Here is a 27,689-nt window from a genome sequence, read left to right as displayed (position 1 = left end):
CCCAATGCCCCAGCAATTGCACTCCTGGTTATATCCCCAATAGACACTCATACATATGAAGACACTCAAAACGTGTGAAGAATTTGTTCATTGCTGCACAATTTGCAAAATCTGCATATAAGACAAATGCACATGAGCAGTAGCGGAGGAGTGTGGTGTGTCCATAGGACAGAACCCTGCAGCCCTGAGAGTGGATACCCTACGACCACAAGAGCCAGTGTGAGGAGGTGGGACATGATGTGGAGAGAGAGCAGGTGCAGGGAGGAGGCCCCTGTGACATTCCTTCCCTCAAAAGCTGTTGGAATTCACCTGTGGTGCAGAAACCAAAATCTTAGTGAGCTGGGCTGGGGTAGGTTATGAGCAAATAAAACTGAAGAGGGTCCGCTGAGGACTGGAATGTTCTGTGAGTGTTGTTGATCGCACCCTCACCCTGTGAAAATCCACTGTAAACATGGGATTTGTCCACGTCTTTCTGGGCATGTGATCCTTCATTTTTTAAAATATTTTTAAATTTTTATCTTTGTTATTTCACCCAATTTCCCATTTGTTCTTGTTCTTTCCCAATTTTAGATTCTGAGGGTATCTCTCTGTCTGTCCTAATTAATACTTTCCCTGAATCCTGTCTGTATGTCAAGAATAATTCTTTCCAGGGTAAAACCTCAAAAAAAGAAGCAGAAGCAGAAGTGGAGGAAGAAGAGGAAGAGGAGGAAGAAGAAGAACAAGAAGAAAGGGGAAGAGAGTGCGGAGGGGGAGGAGAGCTAGTGGTTATACAGTGAGTCACCAAAGAGCAGGACTGTGTGGGTGGCTAAGGAAGCACATCATGGTGTCCTGTGGGGCCGCGTGGACATTAGGGATCCCAGGACTCTGTGGGTGAGTAAGGCAGCACATCATGGTCTCCTGTGGGGCCGTGTGGACATTGGGGATCCCAGGACTCTGTGTGTGAGTAAGGAAGCACATCATGGTCTCCTGTGGGGCCCTGTGGACATTAGGGATCCCAGGACTCTGAGCAGCGTTAGCACAGCTCACAGGGGACAGGCTCCAGGTTGAACATCCCTGGGCCCCGTAGGAAGGACCCTGGCGGTTCCATCAGGGAGAGACCAGCTTCCTGACCCAGGGGAGAGGCTCAGCTTGCGCCCATCCTGGTGTCAGCCTGACGGTGGGGGTGCAGGGGAGCCCTGAGGACGGGGCCCCCGTGGGAATGGGGTGTGACTGTACAATGAATGGAGGGGGAAAATGGGGTGTGACTGTACAATGAATGGAGGGGGGAATGGCGTGTGACTGTACAATGAATGGAGGGGGGAATGGGGTGTGATTGTACAATGAATGGAGGGGGGGAATGGGGTGTGATTGTACAATGAATGGAGGGGGGAATGGGGTGTGACTGTACAATGAATGGAGGGGGGAATGGGCTGTGACTGTACAATGAATGGAGGGGAAAATGGGGTGTGACTGTATAATGAATGGAGGGGGGAATGGGGTGTGACTGTACAATGAATGGAGGGGGGAATGGGGTGTGACTGTACAATGAATGGAGGGGGGAATGGGGTGTGATTGTACATTGAATGGAGGGGGGAATGGGGTGTGACTGTACAATGAATGGAGGGGGGAATGGGGTGTGACTGTACAATGAATGGAGGGGGGAATGGGGTGTGACTGTACAATGAATGGAGGGGGGAATGGGGTGTGACTGTACAATGAATGGAGGAGGTATGGGGTGTGACTGTACAATGAATGGAGGGGGGATGGGTGTGACTGTACAATGAATGGAGGGGGAATGGGGTGTGATTGTACAATGAATGGAGGGGGGAATGGGGTGTGACTGTACAATGAATGGAGGGGGGAATGGGGTGTGACTGTACAATGAATGGAGGGGGAATGGGGTGTGACTGTACAATGAGTGGAGGGGGAATGGGGTGTGACTGTACAATGAGTGGAGGGGGGGAATGGGGTGTGACTGTACAATGAGTGGAGGTGGGGAATGGGGTGTGACTGTACAATGAGTGGAGGGGGGGAATGGGGTGTGACTGTACAATGAATGGAGGGGGGAATGGGGTGTGTCTGTACAATGAGTGGAGGTGGGGAATGGGGTGTGATTGTACAATGAGAGGAGGGGGGGAATGGGGTGTGACTGTACAATGAATGGAAGGGGAATGGGGTGTGACTACAATGAATGGAGGGGGGAATGGGGTGTGACTGTACAATGAATGGAGGGGGGAGTGGGGTGTGACTGTACAATGAATGGAGGGGGGAATGGGGTGTGACTGTACAATGAATGGAGGGGGGAATGGGGTGTGACTGTACAGTGAATGGAGGGGGGAATGGGGTGTGACTGTACAATGAATGGAGGCGGAATGGGGTGTGACTGTACAATGAATGGAGGGGGAATGGGGTGTGACTGTACAATGAATGGAGGGGGAATGGGGTGTGACTGTACAATGAAAGGAGGGGGGATGGGGTGTGACTGTACAATGAATGGAGGGGGGAATGGGGTGTGACTGTACAATGAATGGAGGGGGGAAGTGACGCAGCCGTGGGTTTCCGTTCACCCCGGAGAACAGCTGTGACTCGGGGCTCAGACCGTCCACAGGGAGCACAGGCCCCTGTTCCTGCCCGTCGTCCAGCTGCTGGTGAGGCCATGAGGACAGCCTTCAGGAAGGAAGGTCGATGGACCAGACGTGGGAGAGGGTATCACAGGCTTGGGGTTGGCTTCCTACAAACCGGGTTGGGGCGCAGGGATCCATGGGGTTGGCTTCCCACAAAATGGGATCCGTGTCAGAGCGCCCTCTGCTGGTCAGGACAGGGAGGCGTGGCCAGCTTACTCAGTGCCTCCCCTCAGGCCCACCTCAGGAGTGCTGGGAACTCCCCTTCCCCGGGGTTCCCTCTCCATCTGACACATTAAAGGCCAAATCAGCAATAATTGCCGCAGGGGCGGGTAGAGATGTGAGGGGATAAAGTCGCTCCTCTTTGGAGACGTCCCAGACTCTCCCCACAGACAGTGTCACCTGTGCCTCCGGTGACATGATAATGCATCTCTGTGGGAGGAGAAGGTCCAGGATCCCTGTCCCTGTAACTATGGACTCAGGGCCCCGGCTCATCCTCAATGACACATCCCTGCCCAGAGCTCAGGAGCAAAGACCAGCCCCGTGAGGTCTTCCTCGCGTCCAACCTCAGGGCAGAGACCAGGACAGGAGGGTGGTCCAGGAGGGGACATGGAACTGGGGTGGGTCTCACATGGGGCAGGACAGGGGCTGCCCCACCTGTATCTGAGCTGCTTCTGCTCGCTCTGCTGGGCTGGGGCGGGGGGGGCATGTGCTGGGGAGTGTCCCAGGGTGGGGTTCCCGCCAATGCTGGGCTCCCACACCTCTCTGTGTCCTAGAGTCCCCGACAATGAAGGACCCAGCACGGGGCTCCCTTTGGGATCTGAGCCAAGGGTAGGACGGCCAGGGCCACTGAGCGGCTCACCGTGTGCAGAGGGTCTGCTCCTCTTCTCAGACCTGACCGAGCCTGAGGCTGGGGTGTGAAAACCATTGTAAAATGGATGACATTGGTGTGTAGAATTTGGGTGATAACTTTAACATTCTGACATAAAATAAGGTTTCTTCACATACACACACACACACACACACACACACAGACTCACAGACACATATTCACTCAGAATCCTAGTCGGTGGTACAATAACATGATATACAGACAACTGAACAATAGATGTTTCATTGATTTGTATGGAGAGCGGGAAGCAGAGGGAGAGAGAGATAGAAACGTTGATGAGAAACATCTGCTGCCTCCATAACGCACCCCACTGGGGACTGAGCTGCTACCCAGGCATGAGCCCGACTGGGAAGGGAACTGGCCATCCCTTGGTGCATGGGGGGATGCCCAACCACTGAGCCACGCTGGCCGGTGATATCAGGACTTTGTGTGTTTCCTCCTGGAATCCTGCTTGGGCTGCAGTGTCTCCGTCTCCCTGGGAGGTGGGGCTCTTTCCTCTCTGTGCGCTCTCTGTGGTGGGAGTGAGAGTTGCTCTGTGCACATGAGGCAGCAAAGGGAGAGAGAAATTGCTGGAGAGATCATCTCGATTTGTCCAATAGTTTGACGGGTGCAACATGCCGGCTCTGTCCTTTCCATCTGACATTTTAATGTTTTATCCTCTCATCCCAGGTCGCCACAGACAATCCAACATGGAACCCAGTCCCATCTCCCATCACCGTGGCTTCTGCTCCTCCTATGAACACTGTGTGAGAGCTCCCATGTCCCAGCCGTGTGAGCACAGTGAGCATGGAGAGCACACGGTGGGCGCACCCCCTTGACCTCTGTTCTGCATGAATGTCCCCGTTCCTCTCTCCCAGGAGGAGGCAGAGGCGCAGGGTGGGAAGCAGCATCCCCAGGGGCACTGAGCTCACTCCTGAGGGACCTCGACACCAGGTGGGAGCTGTGGGGTCCAGAGGCGGGAGCTCCCACCCCCTGCCCTGGGACCTCCCCACAGTCCTGTCACCATCCCGTGTCACAGATGAGGGAACGGGGTCCTGAGAACTCAATGCGGGGGGGTCCCGGTGTCCTGAGCCAGCGAGTGGGGCGGTGAGAAGAGGAGCGGATCTGGAGGTGCAGGAGCTGAGGGGTATGGGGCTCACTGGCCCCTCCCGTGCGGCCTGCACAGCAGTTTCATAAGCTGCACCCACTGCTACTGAAGGGAAAAGGCTTTGGTGACTCTGGGATTTTAAAAAACTGGAGTCTCCCTGCTTGTCCTCGGTGATGGCGTCAGGGGTCTCTAGGGGCTTGAAGACGGGGCCTCTGATTGACGTCACTCCCTGAGCCCGCCCATGGCCCCTGTGGGCTGTGCCTGAGGGCCCCTTGCTGTTCACTCACAGAAGCTGCCACAGCTTTGATGGCCGCCTCCCTGCTCTGGGGGAACTGGAGCTCAGAGCCCCAGCCTGATGCTCCTTTAGGGGGAAGTGGGCGGAGAGCTCCCCCTGCAGGAGGAGGGCAGCCCGGTCCCAGGCCCAGGCCGGGCGCTCAGGTCTCAGCCCAGGGAGGAGTCTGGAGCAGAGCCGCTCAGGGTTGGGGCTCCCCTTTTCCCAGGGGTTCCCTCTCCATCTCACATCCCTGCTAAGTCCTCCTTCCCGGATACGCATGACGCAGCCTCACTGCTCACTCCCATTGGCCGTCTGCTTCCAGGTTAGACCATCTCCAGGAGCCCCTGGGACTCAGAAGGTCCCCAGAAGCCGAGGATGCAGGTCCTGAGGCCCCCCACCCTCCTCCTGCTGCTCTCGGGGACGCTGGTCCTGACTCCCAGCCGGGCCGGTGAGTGCGGGGTCCGAGGGGGCGGCTGTGCGGGGAGGAGCGAGGGGACCCGGCGGGGGCGCGGCCCGGGAAGGCGCGTGTCCAGCCCCGGCCCTGCCCCCCGTTCGCCCCCCAGGCCCCCACTCCCTGAGGTATTTCTACACCGCCTTTTCCCGGCCTGGCCGCGGGGAGCCCCGCTTCATTGAAGTTGGCTACGTGGACGACAGGCAGTTCGTGGGGTTCGACAGCGATGCGGCGACTCTGAGGATGGAGCCGCGGGCGCCGTGGATGCAGCAGCCGTGGTTGGAGCAGGTGAATCCGGGGTATTGGGACCGGCACACGCTGAGGGCCAGGAGAGAAACACAGGATTTCCGAGTGAAACTGCAGACCCTGCGCGGCTACTACAACCAGAGCGAGGACGGTGAGCCACGTGCTGGGCCTGTCACGACCCCCCTCCCCATGGACGGGCTGGGGTTGCCCCGAGGGTCCGGGTCCAAGCGTCACCCGGAGGGGGCGGGACCCGCCCTGCTCCCACCCGGGAGGAGCTCGCGGGGACTGTGACCCGATTTCACTTTCAGTTTTAGATTCAGTCCCCGTGGGGCGGGCAGGGCGGCTGACCTCGGGGCAGGGCTGACCTTGGGGTGGACTAACCTGGGGCAGGATCAGGGTCTCACACCCTCCAGAGGATGTCTGGCTGTGACATTGGATCAGAGGGGCGTCTCCTCCGCGGGTACTGGCAATTCGCCTACGATGGCACCAACTACCTCGCCCTGAACGAGGACCTGACCTCCTGGACCGCGGCCGACACTGTGGCTCAGATCACAAAGAGGGAATTTGAAAAGATCGGTGAGGCAGAGCGTAGAAGGAGTTACGTGGAGGACACCTGCGTGAAGTGGCTCCGCATTCACCTGGACAAAGGGAAGGAGACCCTGCTGCGTGCAGGTACCAGGGGCCCTGGGGCCGCCTCCTCTGCCCGGGGCTGGGGCTCCTACAAGGAGACAGGACAGGGGGTCAGTGTCAGACACCCCTCCTTGGGGTCAGAGAGGGAGTCCCCTGGGTGTCCAGGTCAGGTTCCAGAGGGACCCCCCTCCTCTTTGGGACAGGTAGGGGTGCAGGCTCTCCTGGGGTGCAGGGAGACCCCCTCAGGTGACCCGTCAGCGGTTCGTGTGGGCCTTGCAGGGGCTCTGGGACCCACGGGGACCTTCTTTCTCAGGCCTTGTGCGCTGCCCCAAACCCCCTGTGTCTGAGACCTGACCCCAGCTTTTCTGAGTCACGTGGCCTCCACCCAGGTCACGACCACAAATCCCTTTTCTCCCCTCAGAGACCTGCCTCCTGCCCTGGGCTGTGTCTCTCTGATTCTAGAACTTTCTAAAGACTAGGAGGTCCTTCCAGGTGCCTCTGTCCAGGCTGGTGTGTGTGCTGTGTGCTCCCTCCCCCACCCAGGTGTCTGACCACTCTCAGGATGGTCACATGGGCGCTGCTGGAGTGTCCCATGGCAGATGAAAAGTTCCTGCATTTTCTCCCCGCAGATCCTCCAAATGCACACGTGACCCACCACCCCGTCTCTGACCATGAGGTCACCCTGAGGTGCTGGGCACTGGGCTTCTACCCTGCGGACATCAGCCTGACCTGGCAGCGTGACGGGGAGGACCAGACCCAGGACATGGAGCTGGTGGAGACCAGGCCTGCGGGGGACGGGACCTACCAGAAGTGGGCGGCCGTGGGGGTGCCCCCTGGAGAGGAGCAGAGATACACATGCCATGTGCAGCACGAGGGGCTGCCCGAGCCCCTGACCCTGAGATGGGGTGAGGAGGGCCGTGGGCACAGAGCCTCTTCTCAGGGCAGCAGGGGCCCTGGGGACCTCAGTGGGGTCGGGGCTGAAGCCTGGGGTCAGGGCCCTCACCCTTTCCTCCCTTCTCCCCCCAGAGCCGCCTCCTCAAACCTTCATCTTCATCATCATGGGCATCGCTGGGGGCCTGGTTCTGCTGGGAGCTGTGGCTGGAGCTGTGATGTGGGGGAGGAGGCGCTCAGGTGGGCAGGGGTGGGGTCTGAGTGTGCACTCTAGGCAGTGACAGCGCCCAGGGCTCTGATGTGTCTCTCTCGGCTTCTAAAGGGGAGACCTGCCGTGGGGAGGGGTGGGCAGAGGGAGGCCTGGGTGGGGGGGAGTGTGGAACACTGTGAGCATGAAGTGGGTTTGAGAATGTCAGTTCGTGGGGTTCGACAGCCACTGCCCTGGATCTGCTCATGATGATTGTCCTCCACAGCGTGAGGAGCTGCCCTGTGGGGACTGAGTGATGGAAGGTGTGTCCACGCTCCCACTTCCTGACTCAGGGACCTCTGATGGGGGGCTGGCCCCGCCCTGCTCCCCACACTTTCTGGTCCCGCAGAGGCGGGCTGGGTCCTCACTATCGCTGTCTTTACTTCCTCATGCTCTGAGCTGCAAACTGTTCCTTCCACATTGAAATGAGGTTCTGGGGGTGACTTTGTTCATTTCTTGCCATGAAGGGTTGGTGGGTAAATTAACAGAGAAGATCCTCCATTTCAGGGCAATAAATATAAAAACCAAGAACTTTCCAGAGCTCATGTGTTTGCTGTGCTGAGCTGTCCCAGGTGTGGACAGGGGAAGTTTGGAAGACTGAGCGTGTTCGGGGCCTTTGCCCAGGGGGTTGCTCAGTGCATCCTGGGCTTTGACGTGGTCACTCCTCAGCTGGGTCACCTCTCTGCTCCTCTGACCTCGTCCCTCAGGGGAACCCTGTCCCACCAGGACCTGTGGTCACAGGGACTCCCATCCCCCAGGCCTTGTCCCGTGTCCTAATGCAGCGCCTCTCCAGGACCCTGGACAGCGAGCTTCCTGGGGCAGGTCAGCCTGGGCTCAGGCCAGGATGGGCCCAGCACCCATCTTCTGGGTGTTCGTGTTTCTTTGCTTTTGTAGACATTATGCCTGTTACTGTTTTCATGTGTGAGTTGTGGTCTCATTCTCTGGGCGTCCCCATCTGACAGCAATAGGGTACCTGTTACCCGTCAGTGCCCCGCAGGCCCAGGATCCCTGCACACAGGACTCTCTGGTGAGGAGAGATGGGTGTTCAGGCTCCTCCTGCTCTGCCTCCTTCTAGGGCCTGAAGGTTCCAACCCTCTGATCAGCTTGGTCTTTCTGGGCACCGGCCCCCACCCTGATGCTCTCCAGGCCCCTCAACCAAGAGCCACCTCATCAGCCTCCCAAAGACACTTGTCACTCAGGAGGTGCCCAGGGTTTAGGAGCTCAGTGCCAGGTGCCAGGGCCAAAGACCAGGCACTTTCTCTCATCCCCCAGGTCTCTGCCCACAGATCCATTAATAGCTAAATTGCCCAATAGTTAAGGATGCTGGCACCTTACTAGAGTCCCACTCACTAATGAACAAGAGTCCAGTCCATCCTCGTATTGAGGATGTTTACATGGTCCCCACATTTATGAAAATTGTACAACATACTTAGTCAAAGGAGAAACGGAATTTCTGCCACAATGTGATATTGGTACACACCTCCGAGGAGAGCAAAATTGAAAGAGTCAGACAAATTCAATTGTTAGCAGGAATTTGGACTCATGGTATCTCTCATATATTCCTAGTGGGAGAGTAAGTTATTTCAAATAGTTTGAAAATGGGTTGGTAGCACTCACTATATCCAGCATTTGGCAGTACTCACTACACCCAATGCCCCAGCAATTCCACTCCTGGTTATATCCCCAATAGACACTCATACATATGTGTGCCAGAACATATGAAGAACTTACTCATAGCTACACAGTTTGCAAAATCTGCATATAAGACAAATGCAGATGAGCAGTAGAGGAGGAGTGTGGTGTGTTAATAGGATAGAATGCTTGAGGCCCTGAGAGTGAATACGGTACAACCACAAGAGCCACTGGGATGAGGGGGGGACATGATGTGGAGAGAGACCAGGTGCAGGGAGGTGGCTCCTGTGATATTCTGTTCCCTCAAAAGCTGACAGAACTCATCTGTGGTCTAGCAATCTATGTAGGGGTGAGTCGGGATGGGGGCAGTGTGTGCCCAAATAAAACTGAAGAGGGTCTGGTGAGGACTGGAATGTTCTGTGAGTGTTGTTGATCCCAACCCTTACCCTGTGCAATTTCACTGTATAGATAGGATGTGTCCAGGTCTTTCTGCGCATGTGATCCTTCATCTTTTCATCTATTATTTAAAATTTATCTTTCTAATTTCACCCAATTTCCCATTTGTTCTTGTTCTTTCTCAATTTTAGATTCTGAGGGTATCTCTCTGTCTGTCCTAATTATTACTTTCCCTGAATCCTGTCTGTATGTCAAGAATAATTCTTTCCAGGGTAAAACCTCAAAAAAAGAAGCAGAAGCAGAAATGGAGGAAGAAGAGGAAGAGGAGGAAGAAGAAGAACAAGAAGAAAGGGGAAGAGAGTGCGGAGGGGGAGGAGAGCTAGTGGTTATACAGTGAGTCACCAAAGCGCAGGACTCTGGGTGGCTAAGGCAGCACATCATGGTGTCCTGTGGGGCCCTGTGGACATTAGGGATCCCAGGACTCTGTGGGTGGCTAAGGCAGCACATCATGGTCTCCTGTGGGGTCGTGTGGACATTAGGGATCCCAGGACTCTGTGTGTGAGTAAGGAAGCACATCATGGTCTCCTGTGGGACCTGTGGACATTAGGGATCCCAGGACTCTGTGGGTGAGTAAGGAAGCACATCATGGTCTCCTGTGGGGCCCTGTGGACATTAGGGATCCCAGGACTCTGTGGGTGAGTAAGGAAGCACATCATGGTCTCCTGTGGGGCCGTGTGGACATTAGGGATCCCAGGACTCTGAGCAGCGTTAGCACAGCTCACAGGGGACAGTCTCCAGGCTGAACATCCCTGGGCCCCGTAGGAAGGACCCTGGCGTTTCCATCAGGGAGAGACCAGCTTCCTGACCCAGGGGAGAGGCTCAGCCTGCGCCCATCCTGGTGTCAGCCTGACAGTGGGGGAGCAGGGGAGCCCTGAGGACGGGGCCCCCTTGGGAATGGGGTGTGACTGTACAATGAATGGAGGGGAAATGGGGTGTGACTGTACAATGAATGGAGGGGGGAATGGGGTGTGACTGTACAATGAATGGAGGGGGGAATGGGGTGTGACTGTACAATGAATGGAGGGGGGAATGGGATGTGACTGTACAATGAATGGAGGGGGGATGGGGTGTGACTGTACAATGAATGGAGGGGGGAATGGGGTGTGACTGTACAATGAATGGAGGGGGGAATGGGATGTGACTGTACAATGAATGGAGGGGGGAATGGGGTGTGACTGTACAATGAATGGGGGGGAATGGGGTGTGACTGTACAATGAATGGAGGGGGGAATGGGATGTGACTGTACAATGAATGGGGGGGAATGGGGTGTGACTGTACAATGAATGGAGGGGGGAATGGGATGTGACTGTACAATGAATGGAGGGGGGAATGGGATGTGACTGTACAATGAATGGAGGGGGGAATGGGGTGTGACTGTACAATGAATGGAGGGGGAATGGGGTGTGACTGTACAATGAATGGAGGGGGGAATGGGGTGTGACTGTACAATGAATGGAGGGGGAATGGGGTGTGACTGTACAATGAATGGAGGGGGGAATGGGGTGTGACTGTACAATGAATGGAGGGGGGAATGGGGTGTGACTGTACAATGAATGGAGGGGGAATGGGGTGTGACTGTACAATGAATGGAGGGGGGAATGGGGTGTGACTGTACAATGAATGGAGGGGGGAATGGGGTGTGACTGTACAATGAATGGAGGGGGAATGGGGTGTGACTGTACAATGAATGGAGGGGGGATGAGGTGTGATTGTACAATGAATGGAGGGGGGAATGGGGTGTGACTGTATAATGAATGGAGGGGGGATGAGGTGTGATTGTACAATGAATGGAGGGGGGAATGGGGTGTGACTGTACAATGAATGGAGGGGGGATGAGGTGTGATTGTACAATGAATGGAGGGGGGAATGGGGTGTGACTGTACAATGAATGGAGGGGGGATGAGGTGTGACTGTACAATGAATGGAGGGAGGACTGTGACGCAGCCGTGGGTTTCCGTTCACCCCAGAGAACAGCTGTGACTCGGAGCTCAGACCGTCCACAGGGAGCACAGGCCCCTGTTCCTGCCCGTCGTTCAGCTGCTGGTGGGACCATCTGGACAATTGCCTAATCACCAATAATCCCGCAGCGGCTGGGGGAGATTTGATTAGGGGTAAAGTGGCTCCCTTCGGAGACGTCCCGGACTCTCCATGCACAGAGTCAACCTTCCTTCCTGTCTCAGGTCAGCTGTAAGGAACCTGGTCCAAGCATCCATCCATCCAGCCATCCATCCATCCATCCATCCATCCATTCATCCATCCATCCATCCATCCATCCAACACTAACATGTAGTGAGGCCTGTGCTCCAGGCTTCCTGTCGGCCTGCTGCTTACGTAATGAAGACAGACAGAACACCCTCTCTCCAGCCTGGCCGCTGTGGCTCATGAGTGAGGGTGGCCCACGCACCAGGAGGCCCAGGTTCCATTCCCTATGAGGGCACACGCCCTGGTGTCTGACTCCATCCTCAATAGGGGGCCTGCAGGGGGCAGCCCATCCATGTTTCTATTTCCCTCTCCTTCTCCCTTTCTCTCCCTCTAAACATCTTTAAAGCCAAGAAACAAATGAAAACCCCGCTCTCCTGGTGCGCACAGTGGGACATGCAGGACCCAAGTGCCTGGGTTGCAGACTCCTCCCCGAGTGCGAGGCAACCAATGGGTGTGTGTCTCACACATGGGTGCTGCCTCCCTCTCTGCCTCTCCTCCTCCCTCCCTTGTGCTCTCTCTAAAAGAGAGAAAAATCACTGGGAAAATATCCTCCAGTGAGAATTACCCTCTCTCTCTCTCTCTCTCTCTCTCTCTCTCTCTCTCTCTCTCTCTCTCTCTCTATATATATATATATATATATATATATATATATATATATATGTTTGTGTGTGCGTGTGTGTGTATGTGCGTGTGTATGTGTGTGTGTGTATTATCTCATGTGCGTATCACTTACTTGCATGTTGGGATGTGATCACACCTTTAGCGCCAAAAAACACAGGAAAGAGCACGTCGATCCTCCAACCGCTGTCAACCCGAGGACGGTCCACCGCAGACGCTGGGGACGGGTGGCAGGGCTGCCTTGTGAGTGCTGCGGCCTGGGGCCCAGGAAGGGCAGAGGAACCGGGGTCCCCGCCGCTACCGACACCCCGGGAGCCCCTGCCGTCCCCTCAGCCCCGCCCAGAACTCGACCCCCACTCAGAGCCCGACTCAGGCTCCTCGCTGCCAGGGGCCGCCCTGGCATCTGTGCGCTGGGCCGAGGGGCAGGAGCCGCGGGCCATAGAAGAGGAGCCGAGGAGGAACTGCGGGCCGTGTCCCGGCCGCGGGGGGGAGGGACTGGCGGGTCCCAGGAGGGACGGTTGGGCGGCCGGGGACCCGCAAAGGAGGCTGCGTCTCCCAGCAGCTCTGTGGGTGAGTCCTGGGCTGGGCCCTCCCGCCCCCTCCGGGAAGGCTTCCTGGGTCGCCCTGCGCCCCGCGGGGCCTCCTCGCCTCCCGGGCGCCGTGTCCCCAGAGGCGGGGGTGCGGGAAGCTGCGTGCGCGGTGCCTTCTCCACGGACGCGCAGGGGACGGGCCTGCGCGATGCGATCCGAGGCCCAGAGCCGCGATCAGTGACTGAGAGCAGGACCCCCCATGGGGAGGGGGTGTCTCTCACACAGAGTCACCTCCTCAGCAGGTCCCCACGCGCCTGGGCGCTGCCCTCGCTCCAGCCTCCCAGCCGGAGGCCTGTTGGGGAGACGCAGCTGGAGACACCCCTGCCCCCCCTCCCCCTCTGCCCGTCCCCGTGGGAACCGGCCCCTGGACCCTCAGCAAGGCCGTCAGCTCTGGCTCCTGGGGGCACCCCTCTTTCTGAGAGAGGGGGTGCATCAGGCTGAGCACAGTTTTCTCTTCTTTTTTTCTACACCAAAGAAAATTTTTATTGAAGTACTTGAAATATATGGGAAAAAATACACAGGAAAAGACAAACATACAAAGGCATTATCATACAACTGATTTCTAAAGTCAATACTTTTGAAATATAAAACAATTATATTATCCCCCAAGTCAGTTTATTGAAACAAACTGATTTTAAGTTGGTCTATAACTTTTCATTCCATTTGTTTACAAATGTTCCTGGGGTTTTCAGTTTCATCCCATATCAGAACTTTGTTTTTTGGAAATATTTACTTCTCAAAGTTGTACAGAGTTACTTTTTGCAAATAATGTCAGCAACTATCGGAAGCTTCTCTAAGTCACAAGAATTCAATATGGCTGCTGCTTTGGAAATAGTTACCCTATTGGGTTATCTACATGAAGACTCATGTACTGAAAGTCCAAATATTTCATTCTCTAAAGAATGGCAGACTTAAATAATGAGATTGCTCAATCACATCAGCAGAGACTTTTAAGTTAGAATATCCTTTAACTGGGAAATAAATTATTTTTGTAATTGGTTTAGCAGCCTTGGGTCTGCAGAGGCAGCAAACCCCATTTTGTCTCACAACTGGAAGGCTGACTCAGAGGCTGTCTGTAAGATGCCTAACACCTTCTATCACCAGTCAGTCGTGAACGTGGACCTTCCTGGACTCAGTAAGTTAATGTGACAACGATCTCATCCATCAACACACAATGTTGAGCCAGCAAAATGAGAAGAAAAAAAAGTCCACTCACAAGGTAGGAATTGGCTTATGTAAAGCAAGAGGGCATATGTCCTCTTACACAGCACAAGAGGAACATATATGGCAAAAAACAACCATCTACATCAGGCTTGGGAAGAGATGGTTTTGGTTTACGTGTAAGTTGGCTTAAACTGACCATGGCGGAATGATGGGAAAGTTTCTTCTCCTAACATAATGCCCGTTCATTATAAACTAAGCTGGCTTAGTTTCTTATAAATCTTATTTCCTTGGATTTATCTACTACACCCTCATTTTATAGCCATTTAACTTAAAGGCTGGGCCTGCCCACCCTACCTCTAAAGCCTCTCTTGAGAAAGGTACCAGATGCATTGAACACAGGCATCCTCCAGTAAGAATCTGCACTTCCAAACAGCACATGAAGAACCAGCGCCAGGCTCTCCGTGTAAATGCCTCATTTCACACTATCATGGAAGCAGTGAGTTTACCAACCACTCCTTCCTTACAGCAACTCAGTAGCTGTAAAAGCTTTTCTTCCGTTTCAAAGCTTTTCGATACTTGTTAATTCCAAAAATCCGAACTCCATGTAGCTGTGGCACCTTGGGAATTGGCACACTCAGGAGAGAAGCTGTGTTCAGCATGAAGTGAGTTGGAGCTACTTCGTATAGAAACTTGCCAGAAAATATAGAATTATTGGAGAAATGGTGAAAAACTTCCGTGAAGATGTGAACTGGACTCCATAGTCCAGTTGTTCCCAGTGAGTTAGCAGCCTTGCCTTCCCCTGGTCCGGAGTTTCAAAAGGTGTTCCTTTCACGGCATGCAGAAACACATACATCCCCAGGTTATGTATAACATTCGTTAAGGTCCACGCCACAGGAACACTGAAGAAGGGAATGCTGAGTAAGACGATATGAAGCAAGCCGACGCCCAGTGCGTATGTCAGCCATTTCCCGCGGCTGTTCATGACCCGGGTGTTGGGATTCACCTCGCTGTGGGCAACGCCAACGTTCTTGTTTGCCCCAGACTCTTATCTGATGTCATGTCGTAGCAGGTTCCTTCTGACGTCATGCTGTACCCATAAAGGGCGTTACAGTTCAAATCATCACTCCCGAGGAGGGAGCGTGGGAGGAACAAGCCGGAGGGAAAGGTGCCCGGTCCAGGGACAAGGCTGTTTCCCTCCCTCGTGATGCACTTAGGTCCAGGCAGCGGCCTTCCTTCTGAACGGTGTGACTCCCAGTCAACTCGGCTTCCTTCCCTCCTTTTTGTAGGCGTTTCCTTTCCCTCTTGCGTTCAAGAGGAACACAAAGGATGAGCTGATGCTAGTTCCCAGGTGTTTTAGCCATGATGTTTGCTTGGGTCCAAGACCTCCGCCACACGCGCAGCAGCCGGCGTGGACAAGGACCAGCTCCTCGGCGTCTCGTGTCCGCGTAGCCAAACCCCAGCGGCCCGCCCCCCTGAGCACAGTTTTCAGTGGAAAAGCAGCCGCACTCACAACTGTCCTGAGGACAGAGGGAGAGGCCAGGGCCTCCCTCACAGCCCGGAGCGCGGGGGATTCTGCGAAATGGGTGCGTGTGGAGTCCGTCCCCGGATGCGCACACCCAGGAGGAGGGCATTTCAGTTGTGGGGACAAACACCCACATTACAGAGAAAACAAACAACCCCCACTTTACAGCCCGGAGGCGGGGCCCTGGGGGCGGGGCCTTGGGGTGAACGTGCGGTTTGCTGCCCCCTGGTGGCGCCCAAAGGTGCGGGCGCAGGAGCCGCGTCCCTCCCGCGGGGCGTCCGCACAGGAGCCTCCCAACAGGGCGGCGGCTCAGGTGCAGCTTTAAGGGCCCAGGAGCTCCGGGGGAGCCCCCCCTCCGCTAACGGGGCTCCGCACACTCAGGCTGCCCCGCGGGCGAGGGGCCGCAGGAGGCAGAGGGGAGAGGGGGTCAGAGGCCCCACACCCACGGGGGTCATGGCCACGGGGCCCAGCTCCCCCTCCTCCCCCGCGCAGACTCCCTGGGGGAGAAGGAAACCAGGTGCGGGGACCGGAACCCCAAAGGGAAGAGGAGCCCCTGACTGCCCGCTGGCCAGAGCTGAGGCCCCGCAGCAGCATCCACCCCGCGGGGGCCCCGCACCTCACTCCTGGGAGGGCCCCCCGCGGGTTGGGGCCCAGGGGGGAGCCCCCCAGCACCAGGCCGGGCTCCTGGGCGGCGGGTCCCGCTCTGGGGCCTGAAAGGGCGACAGCGCCCCCCCCTCTGCTGCGCTCAGGTCAGAGGTCTGAGGTCCGCCCCTCCGGGGACCCGTCCTCAGGGCGAGGCCTTTGAGGGGGACGCCGGGCTGGGCCGCGGGCGCCACGGATGGAACCCGGGCCGCGGGCCGTGCACAGACGGAGCCTGGACGTGAGGGCGCGGCAGACGGACCGCTCTGGCCCGGGAAGCAGCGGGGAAGCGGGACGCGCTGCGGGAACCCGCACAGGCCCAGCCGGGAGCGCAGCCCTGCGGGGAGGGGGGTCCGGGACGCTCCACCCAGACGGGAGCGAGCTGTGCCCGGAGCCCCGGTGCCCGCCCCGGGCCGCCCGGCAGCCGGAGAGGAGGCTCCGGAGCGCCGCCCCCGCCAGCCTCCCCTGGGGCTCAAGGCCGAGGGCCCCCTGCAGCGGAGCCGCCAGCGCCCCGGCCCCTGAGGACCCTGCGGACCCGCGGGCGGCGGCGCTGGGGAGCGTGGGGCCTCGGGACTGCGGGGTGGGGGTGAGGGCAGCCGCGTGGCAGGGGGGCCCCCAGGAAAGGCACCCCGATCCTCAGGCCGCCTCTGTGGGCTCCGGGCCTGACGGTGACTCGGGGACCCCTCTGCGCCCCCTGCAGCCCAGGACCCAGGGGCCCGCCTGGGGCGGCGCCCAGTTCCCTCCGCGGGGAGGCCGCACCTGGACCTGCCCGGCCGCGTCCTGCCCGCGTTTGGGGGGCGGGTCCCGGACTCGGCCTCGCAGCCAATGCGGGGGGCCTCCTCCCGGGAGTGCGGGGAGGGGGACCCGGAGCAGAAGGGCCCAGAATACACCGGGGACACAGCCCGCACCCCCCGGGCTCAGCGGCAGCAGCGGAGACGGAGGCAGAGCCGGCAGCGCCCCCTGCGGGCCGGGCCTGGGCACAGGAGGCAGCCGCCCCGGGGCGCACAGGGACCCGCTGGCTGGTTGTGACCTCAACCTGGGGTGCCGGTGGGTCCCCAAGGCCCTGGCCCCGGGGCGCCCCTATTCGCAGGGGAACCCGTGGGGGGCGCGGGGCCCATCGCCCTGTGACAGGTGCCCGTGTCCCTGCCTCCCGCTCACCCCGCCCCGCCTCGGCCCCTCCCGGCTGTGGCCGGCTCACCGGGAAGACCCCCACTCGTGCCATAACCCCGCGGGCGGTGCCCCGCCCAGGCCCCCTGAGCTCCCAGCCAGCACCCCGCCCCCACCCGCCGCCTCCTGGCCCAGCTCCTGCTGCGGCCGCTGCCCAGGGCCTGTGCCCGCCGCCTCCTGTTCCTTTGTCTCCTTTTGGAGGAAGTACTTTGTCCCTTTCAGCTGCCTCCCCGCCTGCAGGGCCCGCGCCTCCTGGGCTGGAGCGCTGATGGCTTGGCGGGTCCCGGGCGCTGGCCGGGCCGGGCCAGGGAGGGGCCTCCGTGGGTCACTCAGTGCCAAATAGGGAGCGGAGGGGCTGGGCGCCCTGGAACCGAGGGTGCAGGCCGGGCAGGTGCGCCAGCGGCCCGGGGCCCAGCGGCCGGGCAGGGACGGGGCTGAGAGCCGCTTGGGGCAGGAGCCCCAGCCCTTCCCGCCTCCGGTGCCAACACAGCCGCAGGCCCAGCGTGCCGGCCGCCTGGAGGGGCCCGCCTCGCCCACACCCGCTCCCACCAGCCCGGGCGCCTCTGTGTGTGCAGGGCCTGCCCAGAGGGGGTGCCGGGCCCTGATCTGGGTGCGGGGCCTCTGGGCCAGGGGGAGGCGGTGCCAGGCCAGAGTGGCTGCAGCCGGGCTCTCGGGAGCTCCCGAGGCAACATTCCGCCCCGTCCCGGACGCCGGGCACTAACGGGGCGTCTGCTCTCGGCTCGGACCCCACAGGCCCCCGTCCTGGGGGCGGCGCAGGGACAGGCCCGGGAGCAGGCTCCTTTTCTCAGGATTCTGTTGGCGGGAACATGCCAGGCGGCCCCTCCTGGGGTCCTGTGTTTCTGGAGGGTCTAAGCCAAAGAGCCTGTTTGGGGGGCGGGGTACCCCCTCGATCAGAGTGGCCTGGGTGTGCCGGGCAGCCCCTGGCGTCTGCATGCGTGTCCATTGCTGGGGGACCAACTGCGGGGGGCACTGCAGCTGGACGGAGGCCACAGGGGGCGGGGCTGTTTACACTGGGCGCCGCGAGTGGCCTGCACCCACTGGATGTTCACGTATGTGAGTGGCAGTGGGGACCCTGCCTGGCGCCACCCGCCCCAGAGCCTTGGGAGACCCTAGAGGAGGTGCGAATCCTGGTCCCAGCCCGCATGCCACACGCCTCGCCCGCAGCCGCCTGGACACACGCGGTGGCCACGGATCCCGGCCACGAGGCCCTTCCCACGCGCACACTGGCGGTCGCCATACACTTTTTTATTCATAGACGCCTATCCCCTCCGGGCTCAGTAACATTTGTCCGGCTTCGTGGAGGGTCCTCTGGTTAGTCCTCAGGTGGTTATGGGGGTCTTTCAGAAAATGGTTATTTTTTGTGATTTGTCATGGAATTTGTTCTCATAAATCATCCTATCACGTGGCAAAAAACACACAAAAACACTGCTCCTGCCCGTTTCTGTTAGGCCGTCCGTGTCCTCATGAGCTGCAGCCACACGAACAGACAAAACGCAGAAGCAAATGTGAAAGCCCAGCGTCTCCCAGGGAGACGGGCACGGATGTGACCTGGGAGCAGCCCCTCCTCCCTCCTCCGTGTTCACTTGGGAAATTGGTGATTTTCGTAAAAACATGACTCTGTGACCCTCTCACAGGCAGTGAGCATGCGCCGTGAATTCATACTTGTCTCCCCTGTGTGACTCCGTGAGGGTGACTGTGACAGACGGAACCACATACACAAGGTGTTTGGGGCGCCTCCCTCCTGGGTGAGGCTGCACAGAGATGGTGACCCCAAAACCTTGGAAAGTCCCTGAACAGCACGGCGCCTGGGCCAGGCCTCGGGGACCGTGTGACGGGCGATCCGCGCAGGAGGGGGGTCAGGACCGAGTCCAGGGCCCGGGCCTGCGCTCAGGTATCAGCGGGGGACAGAGTCTGGGGGGCAGCTCGGTGGTGGGGACTCCCCAGCGCTCTGGTTTCACTTCTCCTCTCCCAACCTGTGTCGGCGCCTCCTTCCTGGATACTCGTGACGCGTCCCCACCTCTCACTCCCATTGGCTGAGCGGTTTCCAGAGCAGCCAATCAGCGTCCCGCGGCTCCCGGTTATAACTCCTCCGCGGAAGCGCCCGGACTCAGAAGATCCCCCGACTCCGAGGATGCGGGTCCTGAGGCCCCCCACCCTCCTCCTGCTGCTCTCGGGGGCGCTGGTCCTGACCCCCAGCCGGGCCGGTGAGTGCGGGGTCGGAGGGGGCGTCTGTGCGGGGAGGAGCGAGGGGACCCGGCGGGGGCGCGGGGCCGGGAAGGCGCGTGTCCAGCCCCGGCCCTGCCCCCCCTTCTGTCCCCCAGGCCCCCACTCCCTGAGCTATTTCTACACCATCTGGTCCCGGCCCGGCCGCGGGGAGCCCCGCTTCATCGTCGTCGGCTACGTGGACGACACGCAGTTCGTGCGGTTCGACAGCGACGCGGCAAGTGGGAGGGCGGAGCCGCGGGCGCCGTGGATGCAGCAGCCGTGGGTGGAGCAGGTGTACCTGGGGTACTGGGAGGAGCAGACGCAGATCTTCAGGGCAGCCGCGCAGACTTACCGAGAGAACCTGCAGAACCTGCGCGGCCACTACAACCAGAGCGAGGACGGTGAGCTGCGTCCCGGGCCCGTCACGACCCCCCTCCCCACGGACAGGCCGGGTTCGCCCCGAGGGTCGGTGTCCGAGCGTCACCCCGAGGCGTAGGGACACGCCCGTCCCCCACCCGGGAGGAGCCGGAGGGGACTTAGAGACGGTTTCCCTTTCAATTTAGATTCATCCTGGGGGCGGGGCTGACCTCGGGGCGGGGCTGACCTCAGGCGGGGTCAGTGTCTGTCACCTACCAGTGCATGTTTGGCTGTGACATGGGACCCAATGGGCGCCTCCTCCGCGGGTACAGTCAGTGGGCCTTCAATGGCGCCGACTACATCGCCCTGAACGAGGACCTGACCTCCTGGACCGCGGCTGACACAGTGGCTCAGATGACCCGGCGCAAGTGGGAGGCAGAGGGTGAGGCAGATCGTGAGAGGAGCTACCTGGAGGGCCTGTGTGTGGACTCACTGCGCATGTACCTGGACAAAGGGAAGGAGACCCTGCAGCGCGCAGGTACCAGGGGCCCTGGGGCCGCCCCCTCTCCCCGGGTCTGGGGCTCCTACAAGGAGACAGGACAGGGGGTCAGTGTCAGACACCCCTCCTTGGGGTCAGGGAGGGAGCCCCCCTGGATGTCCAGGTCAGGTACCAGAGGGACTCCCCCTCCTCTCAGAAACAATGAGGGGTGCAGGCTCTACTGGGGTGCAGGGAGACCCGCTGACAGAACCCACGGGGACCTTCTTTCTCAGGCCTTGTGCGCTGCCCCACACCCCCTGTGTCTGAGGCTTGACCCCCAGCTTTTCTGAGTCACGTGGCCTCCACCCAGGTCAGGACCACAAATCCCTTTTCTCCCCTCAGAGATCTGCCTCCTGCCCTGGATGTGCCTCTCTGATTCTAGAACTTTCTAAAGACTAGGAGGGCCTTCCAGGGGCCTCTGTCCAGGCTGGTGTGTGTGCTGTGTGCTCCCTCCCCCACCCAGGTGTCTGTCCACTCACAGGATGGTCACATGGGCGCTGCTGGAGTGTCCCATGGAAGATGCAAAGTTCCTGCATTTTCTCCCCTCCCCTCAGACCCTCCAAAGGCACACGTGACCCACCACCCCATCTCTGCCCGTGAGGTCACCCTGCGGTGCTGGGCGCGGGGCTTCTACCCTGCGGACATCAGCCTGACCTGGCAGCGTGACGGGGAGGACCAGAGCCAGGACATGGAGCTGGTGGAGACCAGGCCTGCGGGGGACGGCACCTTCCAGAAGTGGGCGGCCGTGGGGGTGCCCCCTGGCGAGGAGCAGAGATACACGTGCCATGTGCAGCACGAGGGGCTGCCCGAGCCCCTGACCCTGAGATGGGGTGAGGAGGGCCGTGGGCACAGAGCCTCTTCTCAGGGCAGCGGGGGCCCTGGGGGCCTCAGTGGGGTCAGGGCTGAGGCCTGGGGTCAGGGCCCTCACCCTCCCTTCCCTTCTCCTCCCAGAGCCGCCTCCTCACACCTTCATCTTCATCATCCTGGGCATCGCTGGGGGCCTGGTTCTGCTGGGAGCTGTGGCTGGAGCTGTGATGTGGGGGAGGAGGCGCTCAGGTGGGCAGGGGTGGGGTCTGAGTGTCTGTCCCACTGGGGGTTCAAGCCCAGGTAGACATGTGTCTCGCCTCATTCACGGGAAGCACCGCCCCACACGTGTGATGGCAAGTGTGGGGTTCTGTGCTCACACTTACTCTTCAGTGAGACCTGTCGGAAATGAGGGACTCCCTCCCCTCATCACCTGATGATGCTGGTGGTGGGACCCCGTTCCCAGCAGCCCCAGGTCAGAGGGCAGGTCCCTGCTGAGCACAGACCTCCAGGAGGGCGGTGGGTCCAGTCCCCACACGTGCACTTCCCTCAGGTTTCCTGGTCCTGCCCTGGGTCTGTACACAGGGTTCTGGAAACTTCTCTGGGCCCAGGACTAGGGCTTCCTTTAGGACCTCCTGGCCCTGCCTCCTCCCTGGTCTCTCACGGGATGTTTTCTTCCCGCAGGTGGAAAAGGAGGGAGCTACGCTCAGGCTGCCAGTGAGTATGGAGGGGTGACCCCTGAGACCCTGTGAGAGTGCAGACGGGAACCATGGGGGTCCCACTCTCCCCCATAGTTCCTCCTTTGTCTTCTGCCATGGCCTCTGACCCCGTCCTGGTGTGTCCCCCCCAGGCGGTGACAGCACCCAGGGCTCTGATGTGTCTCTCTCGGCTTCTAAAGGTGAGACCTGCGGTGGGGAGGGGTGGGCAGAGGGAGGCCTGGGTGGGGGGGAGTCTGTGGGACACTGTGAGCATGAAGTGGGTTTGAGAATGTCACCAGTTCCAGCCACTGCCCTGGATCTGCTCATGATGATTGTCCTCCACAGCGTGAGGAGCTGCCCTGTGGGGACTGAGTGATGGAAGGTGTGTCCACGCTCCCACTTAGCTGGGGTGACCGCAGACCCTGAGGGACGGTGAGTGATGACTGTCACACCTTCCTGTGAAGAGAGGCTAAGGGACTTCCTGGCTGTCGCCGCCCAGTGCCCTGCTCGCCTGCCGCCTTGGCTTTATGGTCATAACAGCCTGACCTGCAATTCATCTCTGGATTCCATCCGCAGGGCCGGCGTCCTTGAGAACGCACCTGCTTCTCCAAGGTCGGGGCTAGAGACTAAACGTAGAGATTCTAGCGGAACACCCGAGTTATCGGCCTTGTTAGGAAAAGGCAAGGGAGGGGCCCCCTTCATCAAGGTCCCCCCAGAGGCCCCGACCTTTAGGAGAATCCTCCTTACAGACATTGCAGCCCAGTCCCCTGCTTCCCCACACCACTACCTCACTCAGGCACCGCTGATTGGGGGGCTGGCCCGCCCTGCTCCCACACTTTCCTGTCTGCACAGGTGGGCTGGGCCCTCCCCATCCCCCTCCCTGCCTGTACTTCCTGGTGCCCCAGCTGCCACTTCCTGCTCCCTATTGAAATGAGGTTCTGGGTGTGATTTTGTTTGTTCATTTCCTGCCATGGAGGGTTGGGGGGTTAATTAAAGGGGTAGCTCCTAAATTCTGAGGGGAAATAAATTGAAGCTCCAAGAACTTTCCAGGTCCCGTGTGTTTGCCATTGGAACGTGTCCCAGGCGGGACAGGAGGGGCGTTGAGGATGGAGCGTGGTCGGGGCCTGGGCCTGGTCAGTGCTCAGTGAATCGTGGTGTTGACGTGGTCACTCCTCATCCGGGTCACCTCTCTGATCCTCTGACCTGTCCCTCAGGGGAACCCTGTCCCACCAGGACCTGTGGTCACAGGGACTCCCATCCCCCAGGCTTTGTCCCGTGTCCTAATGCAGCGCCTCTCCAGGACCCTGGACAGCGAGCTTCCTGGGGCAGGTCAGCCTGGGCTCAGGCCAGGATGGGCCCAGCACCCATCTTCTGGGTGTGGTTGTTTCTTTGCTCTGGTGGACATTATGCCTGTTACTGTTTTCATGTGTGAGTTGTGGTCTCATTATCTGGGCGTCCCCATCTGACAGGAACAGGGTCCATCTTACCCGTCAGTGTCCCGCAGGCCCAGGGTCCCTGCACACAGGACTCTGTGGTGTGGAGAGATGGGTGTTCAGGCTCCTCCTGCTCTGCCTCCTTCTAGGGCCGGAACGTTCCAGCCCTCTGACCAGCTTGGTCTTCCTGGGGACCATCCCCCACCCCGATGCTCTCCAGGCCCCTGAGCCAAGAGCCACCTCATCAGCCTCCCAAAGGCACTTGTCACTCAGGAGGTGCCCAGGGTTTAGGAGCCTGCGCACTGTGGGGGGTGGGGGTGGTGCCCCTCCATCTGACCCCTGACCCCGGGCGCAGCTGACAAAGGTGATGGTCAGAGAGCCCTGGGGACGGTCCCCTGACACAGAGGCTGCTGCCCTGGCCGCCGCTCAGCGCCTAGAGCAGTGATGGCGAACCTACAACACGCGTGTCAGCACTGACACGCGTAGCCATTTCTGATGACACGCGGCCGCTGAGGTTTATTAAATACAATTATATATAACAATTATACATTTATGTTATTTAAACTATAAATATCGCGAAATAATGTTTTTTCCTCAAAGTTGCACACTAACCGAGTTATGCTCAGTTTTTTGGCGAAGTTTGACACACCAAGCTCAGAAGGTTGCCCATCACTGGCCTAGAGCCTCGCCCTCCACAGAGTCCTGGGCACTGGTCCTGGGCTCGGTCCCTTCTGGGCCGCAGAGCCCTCCCCGGGCTGGCGCTCTAGGTGGCCAGTCCCCGCATCTCTCCTTCTGGGGCCTCGCCCCCCCCCTTCTCCCTCCCTGCGCCCTACCCAAGAGTGAAACCACTGGAAACATCCTCCCGTGAGAATTAACCAGAACATACATAAACACAGTGTGTGTGTTCATATGTGTGTGTGAGTGAGTGTGCGTGTATGTGTGTGTGTGTGCCTGTGAGTGTGTGTCACCTCATGTGAGTGTCAGTTACTTGCATGTTGGGGTGCGGTCACACCTGCAGCGCCAATAAACACAGGACAGAGCAGGGCGGGCTGCGGCCACACCGCTCCCTCCTCGCCTTCGCAGTCCCTCCTCCCGCGGGGGCACCACAACCCCCAGGACCGGCCGCTGCAGACAAGGGGGGGGGGGGGGGGCGGAGGGCGGGGCTGCCGCGTGAGTGCCTGCGGCCCGGGGCCCAGGAAGGGGCAGCGGAACTGGTCCCCCCAACTCCGCCCCGGGAGCCCATGCCATACCCTCAGCCCCGCCCCCAACTCTCACCTGCACCCCGACCCAGACTTAGGCCTACTCCCTGCCAGGGGCCGCTCGGCGTCGGTGGGCTGGGCCGAGGGGCAGGAGCCACAGCGCTGGCGTCGGGGCGCTCGCGGGTGCGGGGGGCACCGGCCCAACCTCAGTCGCCTGCGGGGCGGGCGCAGTCCCAGCTCCACCCGCGGCGCCCGGGGCGTCTCCAGAAGGGCTCCCTCCGTGGCGGCCCCGCTGCTCGCTGGGCGCGGGGTCTGGGGGGCTGAGTGCACCTGGGCACCGGACGCCTGTGCGGAGCTGTGAACTGAACCCCACTCCGGCTCCCGCCTTGCCCGCCCCGCGGCCCCGGCTCCCCAGCGCTGACCTCCGCGCGGGCCCCTGGGCCCCCGACAGGCCTGGGCTGAGGAGCCGAGGAGGGACTGCGGGTCCAGAAACGGCCGCGGGGGGAGGGACTGGCGGGTCCCAGGAGGGACGGTCGGGCGGCCGGGGACCCGCAAAGGAGGCTGCGCGTCTCCCATCAGCTCTGTGGGTGAGTCCTGGGCTGGGCCCTTCCGCTGCCCCCTCCGGGAAGGCTTCCTGGGTCGCCCTGCGCCCCGCGGGGCCTCCTCGCGTCCAGGGCGCCGCGTCCCCAGAGGCGGGGGTGCGGGAAGCTGGTGCGCGGTGCCCACTCCAGGGACGCGCAGGGGACGGGCCTGCGGTCAGTGACTGAGAGCAGGACCCCCCATGGGGACGGGGTGTCTCTCACACAGTCACCCCCTCAGCAGGTCCCCACGGGCCGGGCGCTGCCCTCGCTCCAGCCTCCCAGCGGGAGGCCTGTTGGGGGGACGCAGCTGGAGACACCCCTGCCTCCCCCCTCCCCCTCTGCCCGTCCCCGTGGGCACCCGCCCCTGGCCCCTCAGCAAGGCCGTCAGCTCTGGCTCCTGGGGGGGTACCCCTCTTCCTGAGAGAGGGGGTGCATCAGGCTGAGCACAGGTTTCAGTGGAAAAGCAGCCGCACTTACAACTGTCCTGAGGACAGAGGGAGAGGCCAGGGCCTCCCTCCCAGCCCGGAGCGCGGGGGATTCTGCGAAATGGGCGCGTGTGGAGTCCGTCCCCGGATGCGCACACCCAGGAGGAGGGCATTTCAGTTGTGGGGACAAACACCCACATTACAGAGAAAACAAACCACCCCACTTTACTGCCCGGAGGCTGGGACCCGGGCCGCGGACCGTCCACAGACGGAGCCTGGACGTGAGGGCGCGGCAGACGGGCCGCTCTGGCCGGGGAAGCGGCGGGGAAGCGGGACGCGCTGCGGGAACCCGCACAGGCCCAGCCGGGAGCGCAGCCCTGCGGGGAGGGGGGGGGGGGGTCCCCGGTGCGGACGCACCCAGACGGGAGTGAGCTGTGCCCGGAGCCCAGGTGCCCGCCCCGGGCCGCCCCGGCAGCGGGAGAGGAGGCTCCGGAGCGCCGCCCCCCACCCCCCGGCCTCCCCTGGGGCTCAAGGCCGAGGTCCCCCTGCAGCGGAGCCGCCAGCGACCGCGGGGCTGCGGGCCGAGCGGCCCGGCCACAGGGAGGCCCGGCCCCTGAGGACCCTGCGGACACGCGGGGGCGGGGGGGGGGGGTAAGGGCAGCCGCGCGGCAGGGGGGACCCCCCTCTCCCCGCCAGAGGAACCCCGAGCCTCAGGCCGCCTCTGTGGGCTCCGGGCCTGACGGTGACTCGGGGACCCCTCAGCGCCCCCTGCAGCCCAGGACCCAGGGGCCCGCCTGGGGCGGCGCCCAGTTCCCTCCGCGGGGAGGCCGCACCTGGACCTGCCCGGCCGCGTCCTGCCCGCGTTTGGGGGGCGGGTCCCGGGACTCTGCCTCGCAGCCAATGCGGGGGGCCTCCTCCCGGAGGGTGCGGGGACGGGGACCCGGAGCAGAAGGGCCCAGAATAAACCGGGGACACAGCCCGCACCCCCGGGCTCAGCGGCCGCAGCAGAGATGGAGGCAGCGGGTCAGAGTTTAAAATGACGGCTTTTGTGAGGGAGCGGGGCTGGGAGTCCGGGCTGGGCAGTGTCTCCCACCGGAACCACCCACGTGCCCGCCTCCCGCTTCCTGGGCCCTCAGCCTCTGGAGGGGCTGCTGGAGGGGGTACAGGGGGGCACAGAGCCGGCTGTGCTGCCTCTGCCCCTGCCCCCCCAAGGCTGATCACCCCCCCAGTCTGATCACCCCCCCCAGTCTGATCACCCCCCCAGTCTGATCACCCCCCCCCAGGCTGATCACCCCCACCAGTCTGATCACCCCCCCAGGCTGATCACCCCCACCAGGCTGATCACCCCCCCAGTCTGATCACCCCCCCCAGGCTGATCACCCCCACCAGGCTGATCACCCCCCCAGGCTGATCACCCCCCCCAGGCTGATCACCCCCCCAGGCTGATCACCCCCCCAGGCTGATCACCCCCCAGGCTGATCACCCCCCCCAGGCTGATCACCCCCCCAGGCTGATCTCACCCCCCAGGCTGATCACCCCCCCCCAGGCTGATCACCCCCCCAGGCTGATCAACCCCCCGCAGGCTGATCACCCCCCCTAGGCTGATCCCCCCCCCCAGGCTGATCACCGCCCCCCCCCCCCGCCTGCTTCGGTTCCGGAGGAGACCCGGTTCCGAGAAGCCGCCCTGCAGGCCGGGCTCCACCAGGACCCTCAGGGCCGGGCCCGCGGGGGCGGCCTGCATGGCCATGGGGCTCCCCTGCTCGCTGCGCCCCGGACCTCGTCCAGCCGGGCCGGTCCCGCCGGAGGCGCTGGGCGATCTCAGCTGCGTCACCTCCCCCAGGAGCGGTCTCTGAGGAGCCGCCGCCCCCGGTCCCCGAGGCCGTGCATGGACGTGGGGGGGCGGCGTCCTCAGCGCAGGAGCCGCTCCAGCCCCGGGCAGCGTCCGCCGACCCCGCAGGCCCTGCGCCTCTGGGTCTCCGGTGCCGGCTCCGCCGGAGGCTCCGGCTCGGCCTCCGCGGTCCGAGGGCTGCGCCCGCTCCCGCGTCTCCTTCCGGGCGGAGCCGGGGCCTCGTGGGGGGGCGGCCCGTCCGCAGCCCGTGTCCGCTGGTGCCGAGGGGGG

The 27,689-nt window shown here is 61.0% G+C and overlaps 1 protein-coding gene and 1 pseudogene across 31 annotated transcripts in view; one reads left to right on the top strand and one right to left on the bottom strand.

Moving 5' to 3' along the window:
• LOC307116212 (saoe class I histocompatibility antigen, A alpha chain-like) overlaps window positions 1-27,689 on the top strand; it is a 59,437-nt gene that overhangs the window by 7,992 nt on the left and 23,756 nt on the right. For 14 of the 30 annotated variants that reach the window (XR_013815180.1, XR_013815181.1, XR_013815182.1 and 11 more), the window contains exon 7: window positions 21,382-21,486. Coding sequence is in view for 16 of the 30 variants with exons in the window: in XM_079799931.1 (XP_079656057.1) it covers window positions 21,382-21,486 (105 nt within the window). In the remaining 14 variants the exon portion in view is untranslated. Of the gene's footprint in view, window positions 1-2,564; window positions 2,686-4,161; window positions 4,293-5,175; window positions 5,302-5,416; window positions 5,702-5,946; window positions 6,223-6,809; window positions 7,086-7,206; window positions 7,312-7,544; window positions 7,772-19,417; window positions 19,535-19,651; window positions 19,937-20,154; window positions 20,431-20,984; window positions 21,261-21,381; window positions 21,487-21,918; window positions 21,952-22,084; window positions 22,133-22,277; window positions 24,582-27,689 lie in introns of those variants that run through there. The other 16 variants (XM_079799934.1, XM_079799932.1, XM_079799925.1 and 13 more) reach the window with 8 other exon arrangements.
• LOC307092440 (ORM1-like protein 1) lies at window positions 14,240-17,364 on the bottom strand (annotated as a pseudogene). Its single transcript has 3 exons — window positions 17,341-17,364; window positions 15,946-16,000; window positions 14,240-15,025 (listed from the first exon to the last, which is right to left on the bottom strand). The product of its transcript is annotated as an ORM1-like protein 1 (transcript).

The sequence above is a fragment of the Cnephaeus nilssonii genome (assembly GCF_951640355.1).
Source record: "Cnephaeus nilssonii genome assembly, chromosome: 20".
Lineage (NCBI taxonomy): Eukaryota > Metazoa > Chordata > Mammalia > Chiroptera > Vespertilionidae > Cnephaeus > Cnephaeus nilssonii.
The sequence above is the reverse complement of the archived record's forward strand: the minus strand, read 5'-3'. Positions and strand labels throughout refer to the sequence as shown.